The following is a 21713-nucleotide window of genomic DNA, read 5'->3' on the forward strand; positions in this document are numbered from 1 at the left end:
CTTGGGATCAATCGATTGCTAAGTTCCTTTTTTCTTTTCTTTTTTGGGCTAAATCATTCGCAATTTAGTATATGCAGTTGTAATTGGCTAATTGCATCATCTATTTAGATTTTAAATTCTAAAATTTGCATTAGAATAAAATTTATGTTTGATAAAAATTATAGAACTATTTTAGAGACTTGTTAGCTAGCCCTGTTGTAAGTGAACCACCCAACTGTAAAAAATTGATTAAAGGAATTTTTTTTTTTTTTTTTATATATACTAAGTGGATTTTTTTATTATTTTTATTATTTTTGGCATAGACAGATTTAACTAAGCTTGGTGGTGAAAGTTGAGTTCTTCGCATTTATAACTGTTAGGGATTTTAGGGAAAATGAATGAATGAACAAAGGAAGAAATAGACTTAAGAGGGATGAATTGATTGTTTTATTTAAGACGATACTAGGTTGTAACTCCTGCTTATGCACAAAAATATCATGCGTCTTATGCTCTTTAAGTCACGTTACTCTCTTTTGATTAGTAGCCTTTATTGGTTTCTTTCTGAGCATGCATGCGATCTCAATTATCTTGGCTGAGTATCACATTCAACATTAATCGGTAATTAACCTCCTCTATTAGACTTCTTTTTGGGCATGCATCTTTATCATTTTTAGGCGGTTTTAGCCATACCTGCTTGATCAATAACTTTTATTGGCTTTCTTTCTGATCACATATCTATCATTTTCTTAGAAAATTTTTTCAGACGTCTTTGATTAGTATGCTCCAGCCCTGAGCCCTCCACAAGTATAATATATATGCACGATGCTCGACATCCAAGCTTCAATCATCACAAGCATCTTTGCAGGTTGTCATTTGCGCTTCTAATGTAGCCAAGTCTGATCCATTACCCTACTTGTATTAAAACTAATTCATCCTTTAAATAAAAAAAATAAAAAAAATTAAAAAAAAATTCTTTGCGTAACACACCATACTTGATATCTAGCCACTTCTTTGATTGTTATATTATATTTATGAGTGGTTTTGCAATTCCAAGTGAACTATAGCAGTCGTACCATTAATTCTTAACCATGAATTAGTGTACGGTTAGTCTAAGATTTAGCCTATTAAAAATATCATTCAATGGATTCATTATAAAATACAAAACTTAGTAGCAAAGATGTAGCAATCAAGGACCTTTTGAGATAGATTTAGGTCTATAGGGATGTAGCATGTTAATTCCTAATGATCTATTTCTTTCCCTCTTAATTTGCCTACTTTATTTTATTTTTTCATATTCTCTCGTACATTTTATCATTATATCAAAGCTATGTATTAGCTTCGCTAATATGATATTAGAGTTATATTTTATTTATTTTTAAATAATTTTTACTATTTTTAATTTACTTTTGTTATTGTTTTCTCACTCTTTCTCAAGTAAAAATGGAAGAAAATGATAATTTTGAATTTGTGAGAATTCTATAGAGTGAGAATTTTTTTTCTTTAATTAGCAGATTTATTTTTTAAAACTTTGTTGAAATGGTAGACAATCCTATACTAGGCATTAGTAAGGCAAGAGGGAGGGATGTTTGAAAAGCTTTTTGAGAATGGCATATTATTTTCATCAAGTTAGTGCCATTGAATGGATATAGTATCTTGTGCACCTGTTTTATGGAGCACATCTCTCACAAACATGTGAGTCTTACAGGTTCATATAACGTATATATAATTTAACTTTTTCATAGAATGGTTCAAATATAACACATGTACTAAAAAAATGCATACCATGTACAAAATCCGACCGTTTCATTTTAATAAAAATTGAAACTATGTAAACAAAATTATGAAAAGGCCCAAACATAGGGGGTAAATTGTCATTTATGTTTTTTAATTAAATTCCTATGCCAAGATACAATATATTTTAAATTCCCATTAGCAAGTGCGATATCAGACACTTTTCCTTTAACTTCACAAATAAATGCATTTTCTTAATTAAGAATGTTCAAAGATATTTACAACCCAATTGTTAAAAAGTTTGATTATAATACACATGATTTTAAGTGGGGCGGAGTAAACAATGGATCTTCCTGGCTAGCACTAATTGATGCTGATGTAATTTTAGCATAAATTATTTGGTATTGCTAAAATCATCACCACTTACTAATTCCGGAAAAAAAAGATTAAATGGATTGGTTGATAATTAATCAACTTAAACTCGAAAATTTTAATCTTAATTTCTACAAAAAGGACAAAATACATTGGAGATTCAGTTGGGGTGTATTTTAGTATAAACTATAAACAAGCTGGAAACAGTGGGGATAGGCAAGACTTTGACGTTTAATGATGGTGATTAGTGAATCACACACTGATGACTGATTAGATTTAACTTTCTTTTTAAGCAGTTTCCAATGATACACTTGTTAACTGCCCCTACCATTTGCCCCACAGATCATCCTTAAGCGACAAACTCAATAATGTCCTTAGAAAAGGAAGTTTTGGACATGATCATGTTAGTGGGAAACACCCTATTAGTACAAATAATAAATTCAAAGATTTTTGTTGTTTTTATTCAACTTACTTTTCCTTTTGGATTTTCAAAGCCAAACGATTGAAGACTTTCCTAAAATCTGAAAAATAAAAATCCTTCAACCCAATTGTGTATATTTAATTCCTTAAGTTTCATATCTTTGTTCCTCTCACTCGTGTATATCTAACAATTCCTTCTCTTATGTGAATTATTACCTCTCATTGGACTTTGAGAGCTCTGTCTCTTTGGCAAATGAACAAGACCCTCTAGCCTCCTTGTCTATTGGCTTTTTTACTTCACCATGCGTCATCCATCTAATATATTATATATCATTATTCATAGGAATTACATGTCAACCCCACATACTTATCTTGTCATTCATAATATACTATATACTATTATTCATAGGAACTAGATGTCAACCCCACATATTTATCTTGTCATTCATAGAAATCTCGTATATTTAGATCTAATATAGCACCATTCATAGTGCTACTTTGTTAGGCCTTTTTCCAAAATCAATTGTAAGGGACTTTGTGAGCTTGCTTTGTGGCACGTTTATGTGGGCTCTAAGTACATGCACCCATCATTACTCTAATTACAAAAGGACCTTAGTAAACTTATTGCACACCATCATTGGCTTTGATACCCAATTACCCATTGTCAGGGATAATACTTTGAGGCAATACAATTGAAACTTTAATATAACACAAATTAATTAACCCAAAATATTAAACCTATGGAATTGAGTCTAATTAATGTATATAATTTAGGATTGGTTCAATACAGTTTGAGGCTAAGGTGGCAAATTTAAGTAAGAATTTTTATATTTAAATATCAACTAAATAATATTTATATATAACTTTTTATTATATTTAAAAAAAAATCTTATTAATTTTTTAGATGCATAATTACTAATTAAGTTCTCGTATTTATGTTTTGCTAAAAATTCATTTTTTTTAACTAATAATAGCTAATCCATTTAATCTTGTTGTGACATAATTGATATTAAGTAAGGTTTTATCACTTTTAATTCCGAAAAACTTATTTTTCATAAATAGCTATAACAAGTATTGTCAGTAAAATTTTGTAAACGATATATACATTTGAAAAATATTCTAGACTTTTTATACAATCAAGATTTGTTACTTTGTTAATTATATCACATGTTTAAACATCATTCTGATCATTTTTATTGCTATATTTATCTTCAACTTTTTATGAATTCTTTTATTCACTTGTGAGATTTTCATCTAATTTTTGTGTTATATTTTTAATATTACTAGTAACAAATTTATCAAAAGTTTTTTTTTTTTTTTTTGAGGGAAAAATTTATCAAGAGTTAGGCCTCAAATTTTCATATAAATTTTATATTATATTTTTGGAGAAATAGTTTATGGTTTCAATTTAGTTTGATTTTTATTAGTTCTATTTTTGGGTGCCTGTTTAAATATTAGAAAGAATGTACACAACTTTTTTTTTTTTTTAATGTGAAACCAATTATTATTTTACAATATGGGACCTTATTATAATTGGGGGACTTTGGCTTAGGCCTAGAGCCAACCATGTATATAACTAGGACTAGTTTTTAACGTTTTAATAGAGACACTACTCTAATTTCTCAAGTCATTTTTTTTCCCTTATTACATGTGGGACATCCACTCACACATACATACAAGTTGTGTGATAAACTCTTATCACAGAACCCCAAAACTCACGGCAGAAACCTTTCACAAACAAAGTTTTCATGAGCATTTACAAGTATAGGTCATTCTCAATAATTTAAGTAATTAATAACAAATATCTGGGGAAAATGATAGGACATAGGAGTACTAATGTATTAGTATTTGGTCCAACGGGGTGGGTGCCCAACTATTACCAAATTGAGGGATATTTTTCATTTTTGGTTATGACGGTGGGTGCCTTAGAGCATCTGCATTTGGGTATGTAAATGCCAAATGTTAAGAACATTTGGCATTTAAGCCCCAAAATCCATCAGCAATGGGAAGGCTAAATCCTATATGCAAAAAAAAATTTGAGATTTTGCTACAGTACCATCTCAAATGTAAGATGGTACTGTAGCAAGATGGTATAAAAAAAAAATATTTTTTTAATGCTTCCAATTTAACCGGCCCTTTCTCTTTCTTCTCTCATTTTTCCTCTTTCATTTCTCTGTCTTGCTTCTCTCTCTTTCTTTCTGCTCTCTGTTCTTCTTCTTGCTCTCTGATTCTTCTCAGCATCTTCACTCTCTCCGGCAACTCTCTAAATCGTCGGTGAGGTTCTAAATCGGTGGTGGGTCTCTAGATCGGTGGTGGGTCTCCGCTTCTTTCGAGGGTGGGTCTCCGCTTCCTTCGAGCTTCGGCGAAGCTTCCCAGCGGCAAATCCGCTTCCTTCAAGCTTCGACGTTGGTGGGTTTGGTTTTTTCTCAGCGGCGAATCCGCTTACAATTCTCTGGGTTTTTTTTTTTTTTTTTTTTTTTTTTTTTTTTTTTTTTTTTTGTGTTTTGATGGTTGGATAGGGTGGTGGTGGTGGTGTTGATGGTCGGAGGGCAGCGGCGTGGTTCTATTTTTTTTTTTTTTTTTTTTTTTTTTTTGCGGTGTTGATAGGCGAATAGGGTGGTGGTGGTTGTGGTTGTGTTGATGGTTGGAGGGCAGTAGGTGCAGTGGCGTGGCTCAGGTCTTTTCTCTGGGTTTTTTTTTTTTTTTTTTTTTTTTTTTTTTGTGGTTTTGATGGTCGGATAGGGTGGTGGTGGTGGTGTTGATGGTCGGAGGGTAGCGGCGTGGTTCTAGTCTTTTCTCTGGTTTTTTTTTTTTTTTTTTTTTTTTTTTTTTTTTTTTTTTTTTGCGGTGTTGATAGGCGGATAGGGTGGTGGTGGTGGTGGTTGTGTTGATGGTTGGAGGGCAGTAGGTGCATTGGCGTGGCTTAGGTCTTTTATTTGGGTTTTTTTTTTTTTTTTGTTGACGGTAGTTTATGGGTTGCCGGTGTGGTGGTGGTGGTGGTGGTGGTGTGCAACGGTGGTGTTGATTGTGGATCTTGGACAGAAGGAAAGAGAGAGAAGGAACAAATAATGAATAAATAATGTGTTGTATTGGATAATGGAAATGGTGAGATATATTTTTTATTATGTAAAAATATTATTTAATGAGTAGGATTGAGATATAAAAGTTGGGATGTTGGAGAATTGTGAAATTGTATTGTATAATTGATAAAGTGACTTTTTGAGGTGGTAAAATAAGATAGGATATAGAATCTGGTTGTGGATGCTCTTAGTCTTCACCGCGCGCCAGGGCGGTCACTGTTCTATATCTATATATATTTTTGCTGGTAAGTCTCACTGGTCATTGTAGTACAAACGACTTTATCCCTTTGAGAATGCCCACTTGTAGATATTCGTAAGGCCGTAGCATTTAAGCAAACCAACTTTGCTTAACGATTTCTGGGCTAATTATTGAAGAAGACATATCATCTTCTAGTTGAGCTGTTCCCATGTGTTGGTTCCCATGTCCAAAATGGACTTATATCTGAATGATGGGTCCTACTCAGTCACTCCGGGGCCCTCCTAAGTAAGTTCGGACCTGTTCATATATGTGGCAATCGTTATCACAGGTTAAGAAAGTCTCTGTAAATATCTTACCCAAATAAATATCAGATTCCAAAAGTAACTCTTCTTTATGAGTTGAGTGAAGAGACCTCTCATTGAAATAATAAAAAAATTTACCATTGAGCAATGTAGGATAAGGAGGCTAAATTGTTTTAAATTGATTTCTAGCAAATAGGATTGAAGCATTGGCCTTTATGAATTTCTAACCAATGTATTGTTTAGCATGCATGATTGGGCAAACTCTTTTTCTAACGCGGTTGGAAGATTCCTATCCAACCCCGTTACATGACGTTTAAAAAGGAGTTCCACAAATATAAATTATATGAGTATCTAAATTTTTTTGAGAAAAAATAGAAATTATATTAGTATTCATTAAGAGCCAGTAAAATTTTTGTTTTTATTTTCAAAACTGTATGAAAAAAATTTTAAAAAAAAATTTTGAATTTGAAACTAGTTTTGAGATAATAAGTTTTACATTATATGTGTTTGGCTCCCACTTTTAATAACAATTTTCAAATAAATAAATGATGTTTATGAGACCATTTTTACTTTTGAGATTTTTATTTATTTTTCATTTTTTGCAAAAAGTAAAGTGTAGATAACCTTTTTTGTTGGATAATGATAAGCTTCAAAATTGAAATCTGGAAATAGAGCTCATGTACCCTTTTTTTTGGTGGGGGGGGGGGGGGGGGGGGTTGTAATGATCATTTTCAAATTTGAAATGTGATTTTTTTTTTTTTTTTTGTTATAAAGATAAACTTCTTTGTTTCTCAAAAAAAGAAGAAGATAAAATCCTTAATTAAAGAGATAGAAAAGTTTGAGCAAATATATGGGATTCACTATTTCTTATTTATTTACAATTATACCGTTAAAAATATTTTTTTTATCTTGAAATCATCTCCTATTTTCAAAATCTTGTTTTGAACTAAGAAAATAGAGAATAATTTTATGAAAACGGTATTTAAAAAACATTAGCCAAATAAAAGATTCATGTGTAAGGCCCACCATTTTTTAGTTTCCAAAACAAAAAATTGTATTTAAATCCTCTTACCAAATAGTAAGCCATAATTTAAATAAATCGCCTAACTATTAAATACTAAAGTAGGTCATGCAGACTAAAAGTAATAGATAGATGCTTATTTGACTTGCCTGTTAATTTGTTTAGAGGACAATTCTGATGTCGGTATATTATATAAAAAAATATTCCTGGGTTAATAAGAATAAATCACTCAAAAGATTATTAGATTAAAAGATTAGGAAAGAGAGAAAAAAAAAAAAGAATATAGGGCATGCAATTAGCTTAATTTGGGTGAGCACACTTATATTGCATCGTGCTACTTAGCCTACTTTCAAGGCGATTCTTTAGTTTTTTTCATCCACTTTCGGTGTCCCTTTTGCCCCTTCTAGGCCAACATCGAAACAAAGTCGATATACTTTATAGAAGAATAATGCTATAAGCTAATTTGTAGGGCTAGAATTCATTCAGACTCTTAGGTGAAAGGCAATTTAGTCGAGGTTGGACTAGCACCATATATAATGAAAAAGTAAAATCTCTAGGATATGAATTTTTTTTTCTCCATCGTAGCCAGTAAAAGATGCGAACAAAATCCAACAGAATCTCACAAAATTGCATATATTCTTCTAATTTTGATTCTTTGTTTCAGATTATGGTATGGATGAACCGCATTATGAAGAAAATCGTAGATCTTCTTTTTGATAAAAAAGAAAAAAAAGTTGATTAGCTAAAATAACATGTAGATTCCAGTTAGCACAACTGATAACTTGGTCTGATAATTAAAAGTTATTGAAGCGGACACTATAGGTTAAAACTTGCTCAAAAAAAAAAAAAAAACATAAAAAACATGTGCTTTCTATTTGAAGTTTTATTCTTTATATATATATATATATAAATATTATACAAAATAGAATTTCTACTCTATAGTAATCTAAGTGTATATGTGTGTGAAGCTCCTTCCTAAAGACTTATATCTCGACCCTTGCCCCCCACACCCCACAAACACTTATACTTGTGAAATGACCACCGCACCAAAGGTGCGTGGCGATATTCTTTTTAAATTGTTATTACAAGGAAAGACTTCAATAATGTAAATGCTCATTAATTACTCATTTTATGTGATTAAGGCATTTACTAAGTTGTCATTTGTTCCTCATTACACGTTGTTGTTGTTGTTATTGTTGTTGGTTTTTTTTTTTTTTTGGTTACTTATGTGACATTTTCATATAAAAAAAACAAGATTAACCTGTAAAGCATTAAAGCTGAGAACTTCATGACATTTGTTTTATTGTTACTAATGTTACATTTTCACATGTTATTAATGCATTTACCATAGGGACTGTTTGATTTTCTAATAAGAACATTTTTGCTTTTTTTTTTTTTGATAAAATTATTTTATTGAACTTCAGAATATCATCATTCATGAATTCACATGGAGGATTTTAACCTTTTGACGTGTTATTGTCATGCACACTGTGGACGACTAAATTTCTCGGTTCGAAATAAGTCAAACAAGTAAAATAGTGTCACAAATGCAAATTTGTATTGAATATATGTGTGGTACAATTCTCTGTAATTACAAAAGAGTGATCCTCTGATTCGATCTCCTTGAAAGATTTGTTAATTGGATTTGTGGTAATATGATTTTCACTTGAACACAAAGTATCCTTCAATTTGGTCAAAGGATGGATCGAAGATTGTTGAAACGGAATTACAATGAATCTCTGGCTATGAGCTTGTTAGAAATCCCTTGTTCTTCACGTTCTTCGTGTTCTTCGTCTTCGAAGGTTTGTGGTGGAAGTTCTTCGGGGCTTTAGAGGCTTGAATCCGTAGAACTTCGCTGATTTGTGGTTTGTGATGTTTCTGGAGGCTTTTGAGCTTGATTCCAGTGAACTTTGAGATTTAGGAATATGATTTGGATGATTCCTCTTCGAATGTTCTTGGTATTCGAAGGTTTGTGGTGGAAGTTCTTCGGGGCTTTAGAGGCTTGATCCGTAGAGCTTCACTGTTTTGTGATTTGTTGATGTTTCTGGAGGCTTTTGAGCTTGATTCCAGCAAACTTTTGGATCTAGGCGGATGATTTGGATAATTTCTCTTCGAATGTTCTTCGTATTCGAAGTTGAAGTTCTTGAAGTTCTTGGAGGCTTTAGAGCTTGGTTCCGGCAGAGTTTCTGGACTTCTGAGTGCTTCCAATGGCCTAGTCCTCCTTGGATTTCATCCCCTTTCAGATCTCCTCCAAATGCCTTAGGAAGGCTTCTATTTATAGGAGTTTTGGGGTAGGTAAGTGACACGTGGCGGAGTCTGATTGGTGACACGTGGCGGAGTCTGATTGGTGACACGTGGCAGAGCTTGATTGGTCCGCTTATGTCATCGCTTGCATGTGCTGACTGATTGTGTCATCGCTTACACGTGCGAGACTGCTTATGTCATCGCTTACACGTGCGATGATGTGTGATTGGTTTTTGCATGACACTTGGCAAATTTCTGTTGGTTTCTGAATAATGATAGCAAAACCTAGCAGCAATATGTGGCGCTTTGTAATTGGCTGTATTTTGTGGACTTGGTAGTGTGACGTGTCAGCTTGTGATAGGTCGGGAATTTTCCCTGTCTACACACACCACATAAGTTAAGAATATAATGGTATGGATATGATGGAGTTGTATGATAGTTGCTAATGTACAGGATAAAATATATATGATCTAAAATACGTATATACTTCTTTCCATTCAAAGTTTTAAAACACGCATTGAAAATTCGACATTCAAATTATGAAGAAGTGCATTGATGAAGTGAATTAGAAATTTGGGGCTAAAAAAATAATATACAAGTTAAGTTATTTCTTTTACTAATATATATTTGATATAAGATTTTTTTAAAACAAAATTTGATATTAATTAGAATCTTATCATTCAAATTATAAACATATTAATAGATCAAGGTATAAAAAAAATTCAAGAGTACAAATAGAAATATAAAAATATTGATGACAAAAACAAATACTACCAAAAAATGAAATTATAAAATATAGATTTTGAAAATTTTGATATCAATGTAATGTGGAAAGCCTTTAATTCGTGTGTTTACGTTTAAATATGTTCTTTTCATATCAATGACCTATAATCTATAATAATATATATAAAACTAAAGGGGTTTGATTTTTTTTATTGACCTCATAATATTGGGTCGGAAAATTATTAGGTACTTCCAAAGTATCATGAATATGTAGTCCCTCCTCTCACATAAATGGTGGGTCCCATCACCATAAATTTAATTAGTGGGACCCACCATTTATGTGAGATGAGGGAGTACGAATTTATGGTACTTTGGGAGTACACAATAATTTCCCAGTTGGGTTACATAACCTTTTAAAGTCTCAAAATTTTACATGTCATTGAATTTAAATTATATTCTATATATAAACCCTCCAATTCCATTAAAATCTTGGTACATTTTATTTTCTTCAAATGTTAGCACATATAATTTCATATACAAATACAATCATAATCATAATAAATGTCTATTTTTTATGGAATAATAAATGTCCATTAATAATTATCATAATTATTAATTTCATATTTTGATTAAAAAGTTCATTTTATGTTAAACTTTTTTTTCTTTTTCTTTTTTTCATGTGATATAATAGCCATATTTTACTAACTATGAGCCTAAGGCAAGACTTAGGTACTGTACTTAGGTGCTGTTCCTTAGGTTCCCTTTTAAAATTCTGTTATGTGGATTTTTTCTCATGAAATATAAGTGTATTTTTTAATTAAGTAGTCATATGGCTGAATCTTAAGAGGAGAACCTAAGGAACTGCACCTACTGTACCTAAGTTTTGTCCATGAGTCTATGAGTTGTACAATAACAAGATATCAAGAAGTTACCATAATGTCTTAAGTTCTTAACCAAATGATAAGTCCTTTAAAAAAAAAAGGGGGGAGGGGGACAACTATTAAGGTTGCACACTTTAAGAACTCAAAATTCGGAAGTAGACAACCAAAGCTTTTTTGACATCAAGCTAACAAAATGAAAACAACTATAAAAGTATACATCAAATTAAATTTGTTACAATTCATCAAAAAAATAAAAATCAATTTTGTTACAACTTGGAGTATGCAAGAATTTGGTCTCGTAGAGAAGATTAGTTTGTCAACAACCAAATGATAAGTCCTAATCATATATCATAAATTTGATGAAGATTATATACGAAGTGATGTTAGGTTGTGACCTGTGAGTTATAAAAATTTGAGATGTTTACAAATATTTCCCTTGTTAGAATAATGTGGCCCAACATGATATTTTATTATCAATAATTAATTATTCAAAATTTCTTGTGAAATTTTACAATATTTTTATCATGTAAAATATTGGAATATTGAAATATGTCTACTTGATATTGTAGACTAATATTATGAATCATTTCATTATAGTCCTTGACTTAACTATATCCATCATGATGTAGTCTATTCTAATAGGTACATTGTTGGACCATGGTGGAAAGGAGATGCAAGTTAAAATTGCTCAGACTATGGAAGACAATAAGGGCTAGTCTTTCGATGGTTAGTGCATAATAATCTCGGAAGTCCTTCCATAATGAGATTCATGCATGTTGAGTGTTAGCCTTAATAAATCTATCATGTCATTGCCAATAACTTGGCATCCTATAAGAGGCACTGTCATTATAGTGATTCTGGATATGAACGATAGATGAATCCATGTGTTAATATAGAGTTACAAAAGTAATGACATATTAATGAACTAATTCATTAATGAATCTAATTAATGAAGTTGTTTATTTATGAATGTAACATATCTGTACATGAATTGTTATTATAATAGAAAAGATTTTATGGCTGGTCATGTCCTTTCTTAATATTATATATGTAAGGTAGGAATTTGTTCCCCCCACATCTGATTGTATCCTACCGCGGTGCCTGGCGCGGTGCGGTTTTGTCCTCGTCCCCGAGTGCAGGCACGAGCAAGCAAGCGCTAGGCTTGGACTTGTACTCGTCGAGTCCCACATCGGTTAGAGAGAGCGCCCCACTACCCTTTATAACGCTTCAGGAGCTTGGGTAGTGTACCACTACTCACTAGTGAGTAGTGGTACACTACCCAAGCTCCTGAAGCATCGAGTCCCACATCGGTTAGAGAGAGCGCCCCACTACCCTTTATAACGCTTCAGGAGCTTGGGTAGTGTACCACTACTCACTAGTGAGTAGTGGTACACTACCCAAGCTCCTGAAGCGTTATAAAGGGTAGTGGGGCGCTCTCTCTAACCGATGTGGGACTCGACGAGTACAAGTCCAAGCCTAGCGCTTGCTTGCTCGTGCCTGCACTCGGGGACGAGGACAAAACCGCACCGCGCCAGGCACCGCGGTAGGATACAATCAGATGTGGGGGGAACAAATTCCTACCTTACAATATATATTGTCAAGGTCACACTTGCAAGGGATGTGAGAAAAAGGAAGAAAGCTCTTATTAATCCTGACCAGTTGGAGAGAGTATCCTAATTGCTTGTGAGGTCCTTGAATAATATAATTTAGTGCATAAATTTCTCACATCTTATTGCTTATTTTTATAACATATGCACATGATATAATTGTTAATTGATAAATGTATTATATTTGTTTCTCTTGAATTATTACTTTTTAAGTATAATTCCTACAGTCACAAGCATGTAGGCTTTGCTTATATTTATGATGACTTGTCTTTATCTTTATATATATATATATATATATGGTCAAATATTTCCCCGTTATCATATGTGATATTGTTGTGTTACGTGTTAAGAATATAATAAATAGTTATTGATAAATGGTTGCAACAAATGCAACATAGCATTGCTAATAGTATTAGATAAGTATCATTTATCTTTTTGTTTTAATTTTAAGTTTCATAGTGGGTGTTAGATTTCTCAATATCTAAAATTATAAGTTAATATAGCTTTCATTAATCCAAAGCTTAAACATGATGACACCCCTTCGGTTAATCACATGAATGAGTTAGGATTTGGAAAGCATGATAATAATAATAATAATAATAATAATAAACAATTCTGTTCCAAAGCTCAAACATGATGACACCCCATCAATTTATCACATGGTTGAGTTAGGAATATGATTTTTTTTTTAAATAAAATAAAATAATGTTTTTTGTTTTACAACAAAATAAAATAATGTTCTAGAGCTCAAACATACTGACACCCGTTCGGTTAATCACATGGATGAGATGGGACTTTGAAAGTAAATGTTTTTTACATGTCCACATCCCATGGATAGACACCTTTTTTTTTTTAATAAAGAAATCAAAGTGATAAATACTAATTGATTAAATTCTTCCTTGCGCCCTAGCGGATACGAGATAAATTTAATTGATTGAAAGATTTGTCATAAATTACATTTATAAATTCTTGAATGTTATTATAAGAATTAATGGCCAAAAGAATTGGGTTTTAATGCACATATTATATGTGTTGCATTTTACAAAGAGATGGTAAACTCCACTGGTTCTTTGAATATGAATTATATCACGAAAAGCTGTACACTTTTGAGACTCAATTATACATATTGGAAAAATAGGTTTGATTTGTACATGCGATTTTATGATTATAGTTCTTCTTTTAAATCAGTGTCCGCCTAAGCCCAGTGAGGAATCTATTAAGTCGGAAAAATCTCCTATAGTAAATGGATTGAGGCGGATAACAAAATGAAAATTTTGATGCTGGGATATATGGTCGATTCATTGACAGTTAGCTATATGAATTACCCTAGTGCTAAATCCATAGATGATAGCCTGGAAGTGAGGTTTGGAAAGAAGTCTAGTGCTCAGGAAAACTTCATTACATCTAAATTATCAAAATGAGAAGATGCTCATCAACATATGTTTAATATGACTACCTTGAATTAGGCCTTCAAGAAAGACCGATAGATGATAAAACAAAAATTCCTACACTTGATGACCTCTTATCTAAGGTCATGACTCAAGCGGATGCAAAATTGAGAGTTAACAAATTTTCAGTTAACACTATTGAACAAAAGGAGTTTGTTCCTAAAGGACGCAAAAGGTTTAAGAAGAAAAGAAAATTCAAAAGTCATAGAAGTGATTGAAAAAGTAATAAGAGTACCTATGTTAAGCCTAACGTCAAGGTCAAAACAAAACAAATCTTTTGCTATAACTACAAGAAACCATAACATAAAAGATCTAAATGTAAGTCTGTTTTGAGATCCCGTGAGAATCAACCTAAAGGCTTTTTGCAATCTAATTTTCAAGGAAATTAATACCACTATTATTAAGCTTGGATTTTGGTGGGCCAATTCAAGAGTTATTGCTCATACTTCTAATATATACCTTCTAGAGGTTTAAGGAGCCACCGAAAATAGATTGTATAAGTTAAATTTATATTGGAAAGGTGAAACAAGATTGAAGGTATTGAAGTTTTTTTTTTTAAAATAAATATAAATAGTGAATCTAATTTTAAGTTAGTTAATTAGAGTTGAGTTGATAAGAGTAAAAGCTATAGATCCAACACCTTTAAAAGGAAGTACTCGAATTTCTGTGGGATTTGATATGTCTAATATTATCATCTTTATAATAGTGAAAACTATTAGAAGACACTAATCTTAAAAGAAAAAAAAGAAGAAAAAAAAAAGGGTGTCCTAGACACTCATAAAAAGACACAAAGGGATGAAAGTTGTTGGATGCAAATGACTTTTAATAGAAAGAGAGATGTTTCAAAAAAAGTGGAAAGATTTAAAGCCAGATTAGTGGCCAAGGGTTATACTCAAGATGAGAATTAGATATGCAAGTTAGAAAATTATATGGGTTGAAAGAATCTTGTGTTATGTGAAGAAAGTTTCTACTATTCTTGATATTCCTACACCATATCTAGATATATTCTTCCAATAGTAATTGATATTGAGATGCTTGTTGTAGTCAAACAATGGCTATTCAAATTTTGAAACGAAGGACCTCAATGAAGCATCATATATTTTGGGCATTAAAATTAAATGAGACTAGATGAATAAAAAGTTTAGTTTCTCCCAAGAAAAATATATCAACATGAAAAATATTATATGGTTGACTGTTTAAGTGGGAGGTTTCCCTATCATAATTTTCAGTCTTTTTTTTTTTTTTTTTTTTTTTTTGGAAATAGTCAGCAAAACAAAATTTGGCTGACCCTTTTTTTCCAAAGGCTTGTCTTTTGTGTTATTAAAAATACATGAATTGAGAATGAGGCCATGTTAGGCTAAGTGGGAGACTGTTAGAATAATGTGGCCCAACATGATATTTTATTATCAATAATTAATTATTCAAAATTTCTTGTGAAATTTTGCAATATTTTTATCATGTAAAATATTGAAATATTGAAATATGTCTACTTGATATTGTAAACTAAGATTATGAATCATTTTATTACAGTCCTTGACTTGACCATATCCATCATGATGTAGCCTATTCTGATAGGTACATTGTTGGACCATGGTGAAAAGGAGGTGTAAGTTAAAATTACTTAGACCATAGAAGACAATAAGGGCTAGTTTTTCGATGGTTAGTGCATAATAATCTCGGAAGTACTTCCATAATGAGATTCATGCACATTGAGTGTTGGCCTTAATAAATCTATCATGTCATTGCCAATAACTTGGCCTCCTATAAGAGGCAATGTCATTATAGTGATTCTGGATATGAACGATAGATGAATCCATGTGTTAGTATGGAGTTACAAAAGTAATGACATGTTAATGAACTTATTCATTAATGAATCTAATTAATGAAGTTGTTTATTAATGAATGTAACATATCTATTACATGAATTGTTATTACAATAGAAAGGATTTTATGGCTAATCATGTCCTTTCTGAATATTATATATATTGTCAAGGCCACGCTTGCAAGGGGTGTGAGAAGAGGAAAGAAAGCTCTTATTAATCTTGACCAGTTGGGGAGAGCATCCTAATTACTTGTGAGGTCCTTGAATAATATAATTTAGTACGTAAATTTCTCACATCTTATTGTTGATTTTTACTACATATGCACATGATATAATTGTTAATTGATAGATGTATTATCTTTGTTTCTCTTGAATTATTACTTTTTAAATATAATTCCTACGTCCCTAACTTTGAAATGAGTTGCAATTTGGTCATTGAATTTTCGATTTGAACAATCAATCCTATCGATTTTTGTTTTGAGAGTCAAATATTATTAGTATTTTTTATTAGAACCTAACTGACTAAATAAAATTATGCCATATGTTAATAACTACATTCAAAATTATTCATAATGTAATAAAATTCATGTGCAAAATACGTGATTAAAGGTGCTTTTGAATTAGTTTTTTGTTAAATTATTATATATTTAGAGCGGATTTTTGTTAAAAGTTTATTTGCTTAAAGTTAATAATGATACAATTATACCTATGAAAAGTTATTTAAAACATTACTACTATATAAGAAAACAAGAAAAAAAATTTATAAAAAAAAAATTAATTCAAACTCACCCAAAGGCTGTGTTTGTTTCAAGTGAGAATGAAATTTGGAAAATATTTTACACCCTGATGTGTGTTTGGGAGCACATGTAAAACTCGGTCAAACCGAAAATCATTTCCTTTGACCGTAAAATTTTGCCCCTTCAACTGTAAAATCATTTACACATTCCATTTACCTTCAAACTAAGTTTTACGAATTGAAAACCAGGAGAGAGAGAGAGAGAGAGAGAGAGAGAGAGAGAGAGAGATGTAAAGCTGTCTCAAGTCCCTATTGAGTATTGAATGAAGGCATACCGGTCCTCTTGCTTCTCGATAGACCAGCTGTCCGCCGGTCCCCATGGGCTATTTACATTTAGCTTCAACATCATTGTCACCCACTCATTTCCATTCCATATAGTCCCAAATACACACCCAAAAAAAAAACCACAGATTGATCTCTCACATGGCGCGGAGTCAATCAGAAAGGACATCATAATCATGTGGATCCCATCTTGAGAAAACGAGTGGGGACGTTGATATTCAAAAATTCAATTTTTTTTTAATTAATTAAGTGGTCCCCAATCCATCACTATCGCAAGCGGCAAGTCCCAACTCCCAACTCAACACCTCCAGCAGCCAATTGCAAGCCTAAAATGAAAAAGAACGAATGAATCGCGGAAAAATGACTCTCCTCCTCCCTCCCTCCACTCCAAAATGAATATCTTTCCCCAATATTTCTTTTTATTGCATTGTGCGAATTGGGACCCATTCCATGCAAGGCTGAGCTGAGTCCACAGATTACTTCCCCACACCCTCCACCATTTCTTCCTCACACACAGCCACTATATACTACAACCTTTTCAACCCCATCACTTTTCTTTTCACCTATCAATTAAACCTTTTTTTTTTTTCCTTCCCAATTCTTAATGAAAAATTCTTACTTTACTTGTATTGATGAGGAAAATTCTTAAGTATTTTTGGAGTACAAGAAAATAATACTTTTTTCTCTCACATTTATGATAAACTCTATTATAAATTTAATCAGTAGACCTTATTATAAATGTGAGAAGAAAGAGTACTATTCTTCGTGTTCCTTCCCGAGGGAAGTTATTTGGTATCAAATGATACCATGTTAACAGTATCAAAATCCAATAAGTCTAAAACATATCTACAAAAATAATTACCTCACTAATAAATGAAAGATATAGTATAATTTTTTTTTTACATGTTTTTCATTTATTGGATTTTGATACGGATGATGTGGTATCATTTTATACAAAATACTTTTTCCCTTCCTGGAGCACGGAGAATGATGCTCAGTAGCATGGAAAATAGTGCTCTAGAAGTATTTAAGAATTACTTGATAAAGAAATATTTTATTACCAATGTAAAATTTACTTTATTTTTAAATAAATGTGTATAACATTGTACATGTAAATGTAAATGTGTACAATATTATAATTTTTTTTTTGTTTTTTTCTTTTGTTGTACTTGGTCTTTTTTTTTTTTTTTTGAAATCTCCAAACACTTTGTGCATTGAAAGGAACAATTGATAGGACTATATAAACATATAATTATCATGCTATAATTTCACTTCAACAAAGTTTACTGCTTGTGGATTCTAATTAGCTCAACTGGTAAAGTCTTTGATAGTTGAACTGGTAAAGTCTTTGATAGTTGTATAAGAGATTTAGGGTTCAATTCCTGCTTACATCAAAAACTAATTAGTGTTTTGATCGGATAATAAAAAACTATTATTAAAAGCAGCCGTCATAAGTTGAAACACTCTTAAAAAAAAAAAAAAAAAAAGTCCACTGCTTTTGTTTCTTTTTGTTGACCTTTTTTTTAATGAGAAATTTTGCATTCATGCGGGTGTGATAAATAATGTAAATCCTTAGTTAGAAAAATAATTCATAAACCAAACAGAATTTGTTGTATGGGTTGGCCAATTTAGGTACTGAATTAATATGATTGGAACATGTTTAATCTGTCTTTTATTTTTTGATGTAACAGGTTCATCAATTAAACAATTGGAATAAAAAAGAAAGGCAAGTTCTTTGAATTCCTATTTATTTCCTCCACCTTCTTCTTTTCTCTCTCTCCCACTTCTCTTTTTTCTTTTTTTTTTTTTTTAAATGCCCAATTGGCATCTCATGAATACAACCAAAAGTCATGGGGTTACATTGAAAAGAGGACCTCTTCAAAACCAGTACCATCCCACCAAAAACTTCGATGGCCCATCAATTTTCTCACTGAAAAATTAAGCACCATTCACATAACTTGTAAAATATGCATATTTCTTCCATTACTACCAAAGCAAAAACAAGAGGGAAGAAACTAACAGAAATTACAGGCCTGTTGTTACTTGTATACGTTATAGATGATCCACATAAAATTACAGCTTCCTTTCAAAACTTGACCTCCACAATAGCATTAAAAAAAGGGAGAGAGAGAGAGAGAGAGAGAGAGAGAGAGAGAGAGAGGATATCTCCACCCTATATAGCACCGCACGCAACATATATTATAACTGTAAGTTCTAGATATTACATGTAAGATGTTTGTGTGTAAGCATGGAAAGTGTCCGATTGGGGCTACAAGGCCACAACAGTTTCACCTTTAGTGGAGACTTGGGGTCCGGTTGTGGTGGACGAAACACCAGTCACATCTTTCTTTGAAACCAATGAGCACTTTTCCATTCGCTCATCTAGGTTCATCTGTTGCTGCCGACACTCTACTGCANTTGGCATCTCATGAATACAACCAAAAGTCATGGGGTTACATTGAAAAGAGGACCTCTTCAAAACCAGTACCATCCCACCAAAAACTTCGATGGCCCATCAATTTTCTCACTGAAAAATTAAGCACCATTCACATAACTTGTAAAATATGCATATTTCTTCCATTACTACCAAAAGCAAAAACAAGAGGGAAGAAACTAACAGAAATTACAGGCCTGTTGTTACTTGTATACGTTATAGATGATCCACATAAAATTACAGCTTCCTTTCAAAACTTGACCTCCACAATAGCATTAAAAAAAGAGAGAGAGAGAGAGAGAGAGAGAGAGAGAGAGAGAGAGAGGATATCTCCACCCTATATAGCACCGCACGCAACATATATTATAACTGTAAGTTCTAGATATTACATGTAAGATGTTTGTGTGTAAGCATGGAAAGTGTCCGATTGGGGCTACAAGGCCACAACAGTTTCACCTTTAGTGGAGACTTGGGGTCCGGTTGTGGTGGACGAAACACCAGTCACATCTTTCTTTGAAACCAATGAGCACTTTTCCATTCGCTCATCTAGGTTCATCTGTTGCTGCCGACACTCTAGACTGCAGAAAGCACTATCACCCCTGCCACCAAAAAAAAAAAAAAAAACAATTTTATTAGCATGATCCCATCAGTATATCATGCTAATACATGTAGCAAATCAGCAAAGTTTGAGACTACCAAGCTTCAATATTAGCCTGAACCCCATCAAGCATATGTATAGTATTATTATTATAAAATTATAATACCTTTGAATTACTAGATTGGCATATGTTTGATAATCAAACTATAACCTTAGTTATATCATTCAAGACAGGATTTTTCTATCTGTGTAGGAAATTACCCCAGAAAATTTTGATGACACAAACCCAAAAGAAAAAAAAAAAGGAAGGAACTTTATAAAAACAAAGGACTCAGAGGGGAAAAAAAAATCCTTAATAATTATACCTATACATGTAGATGTCACGGCCAGGGAACAAGCGGCGCTTGCAGAGAGAGCAAGCCCTTAAGAAGTGAGCGGTGTCAACATAATCAGCAGAATTGCGCCGATGGTTTCTAGGTGAGACCATGGTGGTGGGTTGCAAGAACTGCTGGTTTAGTCCATCAAGGCCACCACCACCTCCACGTCTCTGTGACTGTGACTGTGACTGTGACTGTGAGGCACCACCACCACCACAAGAAGCATTAGTAGGGTGTCTCTGGGTGGTGTTGATGGGGTTATTCTGATGAGTAGTAGAATCGGAGATCATCAGCGGCGGTGGTGGAGCACCATCGGAGTTGGCGTTTAAATCAAGAGTCATCTCACTCATGCTCGTTGTTCTTTTCATTGGTGGACGTGGCCTCTTTCCCAGCAACATCTTCTCCTCTCTTCTCTGCTATAAATATTTTGATGATACACACACACTCTCTCTCTCTTGGCCTTTTGTTTCTTTTCTCTGTGAAATCTGCGTGAGCTTAGAAATGAAGGAGTTTGAGCGAGAGAGAATGAGAAGCGAGGTTTGGGAAGATAAAAGAAGAGCCAGGAACCGTGGAGTGAATCTGGGCCGTTAATTCGCATTTCTGTGAACTGATTGATTTCCCCGTATAATTACAAAACCCACGTCACCCTCTCATTCTTTATTTTATTTTTTAACCCTTTATTATTTTTTTTTCTTGGTAAATGAGGGACTTTGGATACTCTTCTGAGTCTCCATTCACAGTGGTATCACTTTTGGGTTTTTTTGGGCCCACATACGTCATAGGTTTTATTTTTTAATTTTTGCCTTCTGTTTGCTCAGCATGCGGATGAGCATTCACATGAGCAATTTTGCTTACTTTTTTTATTTTTAATTAATCACTTTTCAAAATATATATATTTTAATTTATTTAATTATTTCCCTCTTTTCACGTACATTTAATTTGATTATAATCAAATATCTCCGTACTCAATTTTACTTTCTTATTCTTTTTCACACTTGCCTAAGCCAAAAATAAATTATTTTACACAAGTTAAACTTGTTTCCTAAATTTGAACCGTCGATGTAACAAATCTTATTTTGTATATAAATACATCAGATTCTTTTTTTTTTTTGGGGGTTCATTAGCCAAATATAAGAGCTTATGCTATTTTAGTCAACCTAATGTGAATGCATAAAAATTGGATACATTTACCATTTTTGTTATTTATATCAGTTAGTAAAAATCATTGGAGTAAATAATAGTGGACATGATTTAGTTTAGCCAATTAAGTTCAAGTTGTTCTCCCACTCCCTCCTTCCCCATTCCCTATATTTTCTGTCTATATTATCCCAAAAAAGAAAAAAAAAAAAGTTTCGGGTTGTTTCTACTTCCATTTCCATATTTGACTTAGAGGATAT

General features: G+C 32.5%; 1 protein-coding gene across 1 annotated transcript; it reads right to left on the minus strand.

The window, feature by feature from the left end:
• Positions 1-19458: 19458 nt before the first annotated feature.
• Positions 19459-20910, minus strand: LOC112038071 (FCS-Like Zinc finger 5). Its single transcript, XM_024070884.2, has 2 exons — positions 20305-20910; positions 19459-19940 (listed from the first exon to the last, which is right to left on the minus strand). Exons 1-2 carry the CDS (start codon positions 20712-20714, stop codon positions 19775-19777), a joined length of 576 nt encoding a protein of 191 aa, XP_023926652.1. The 5' UTR covers positions 20715-20910; the 3' UTR covers positions 19459-19774.
• Between the last annotated feature and the right edge of the window lie 803 nt (positions 20911-21713).

This window comes from Quercus suber, unplaced genomic scaffold (assembly GCF_002906115.3).
Source record: "Quercus suber isolate HL8 unplaced genomic scaffold, Cork oak 2.0 scaffold_984, whole genome shotgun sequence".
Taxonomy (NCBI): Eukaryota; Viridiplantae; Streptophyta; class Magnoliopsida; order Fagales; family Fagaceae; genus Quercus; species Quercus suber.

What these genes read in the sequence shown, in the direction of transcription:
- LOC112038071 (XM_024070884.2), bottom strand. Translation starts at nt 20,714, where the DNA reads ATGTTGCTGGGAAAGAGGCCACGTCCACCAATGAAAAGAACAACGAGC. An exon ending in CGTGACATCTACATGTATAG is followed by an intron (nt 19,941 to 20,304) that starts GTATAATTATTA and finishes TTTTGGTGGCAG; the next exon opens with GGGTGATAGTGCTTTCTGCA.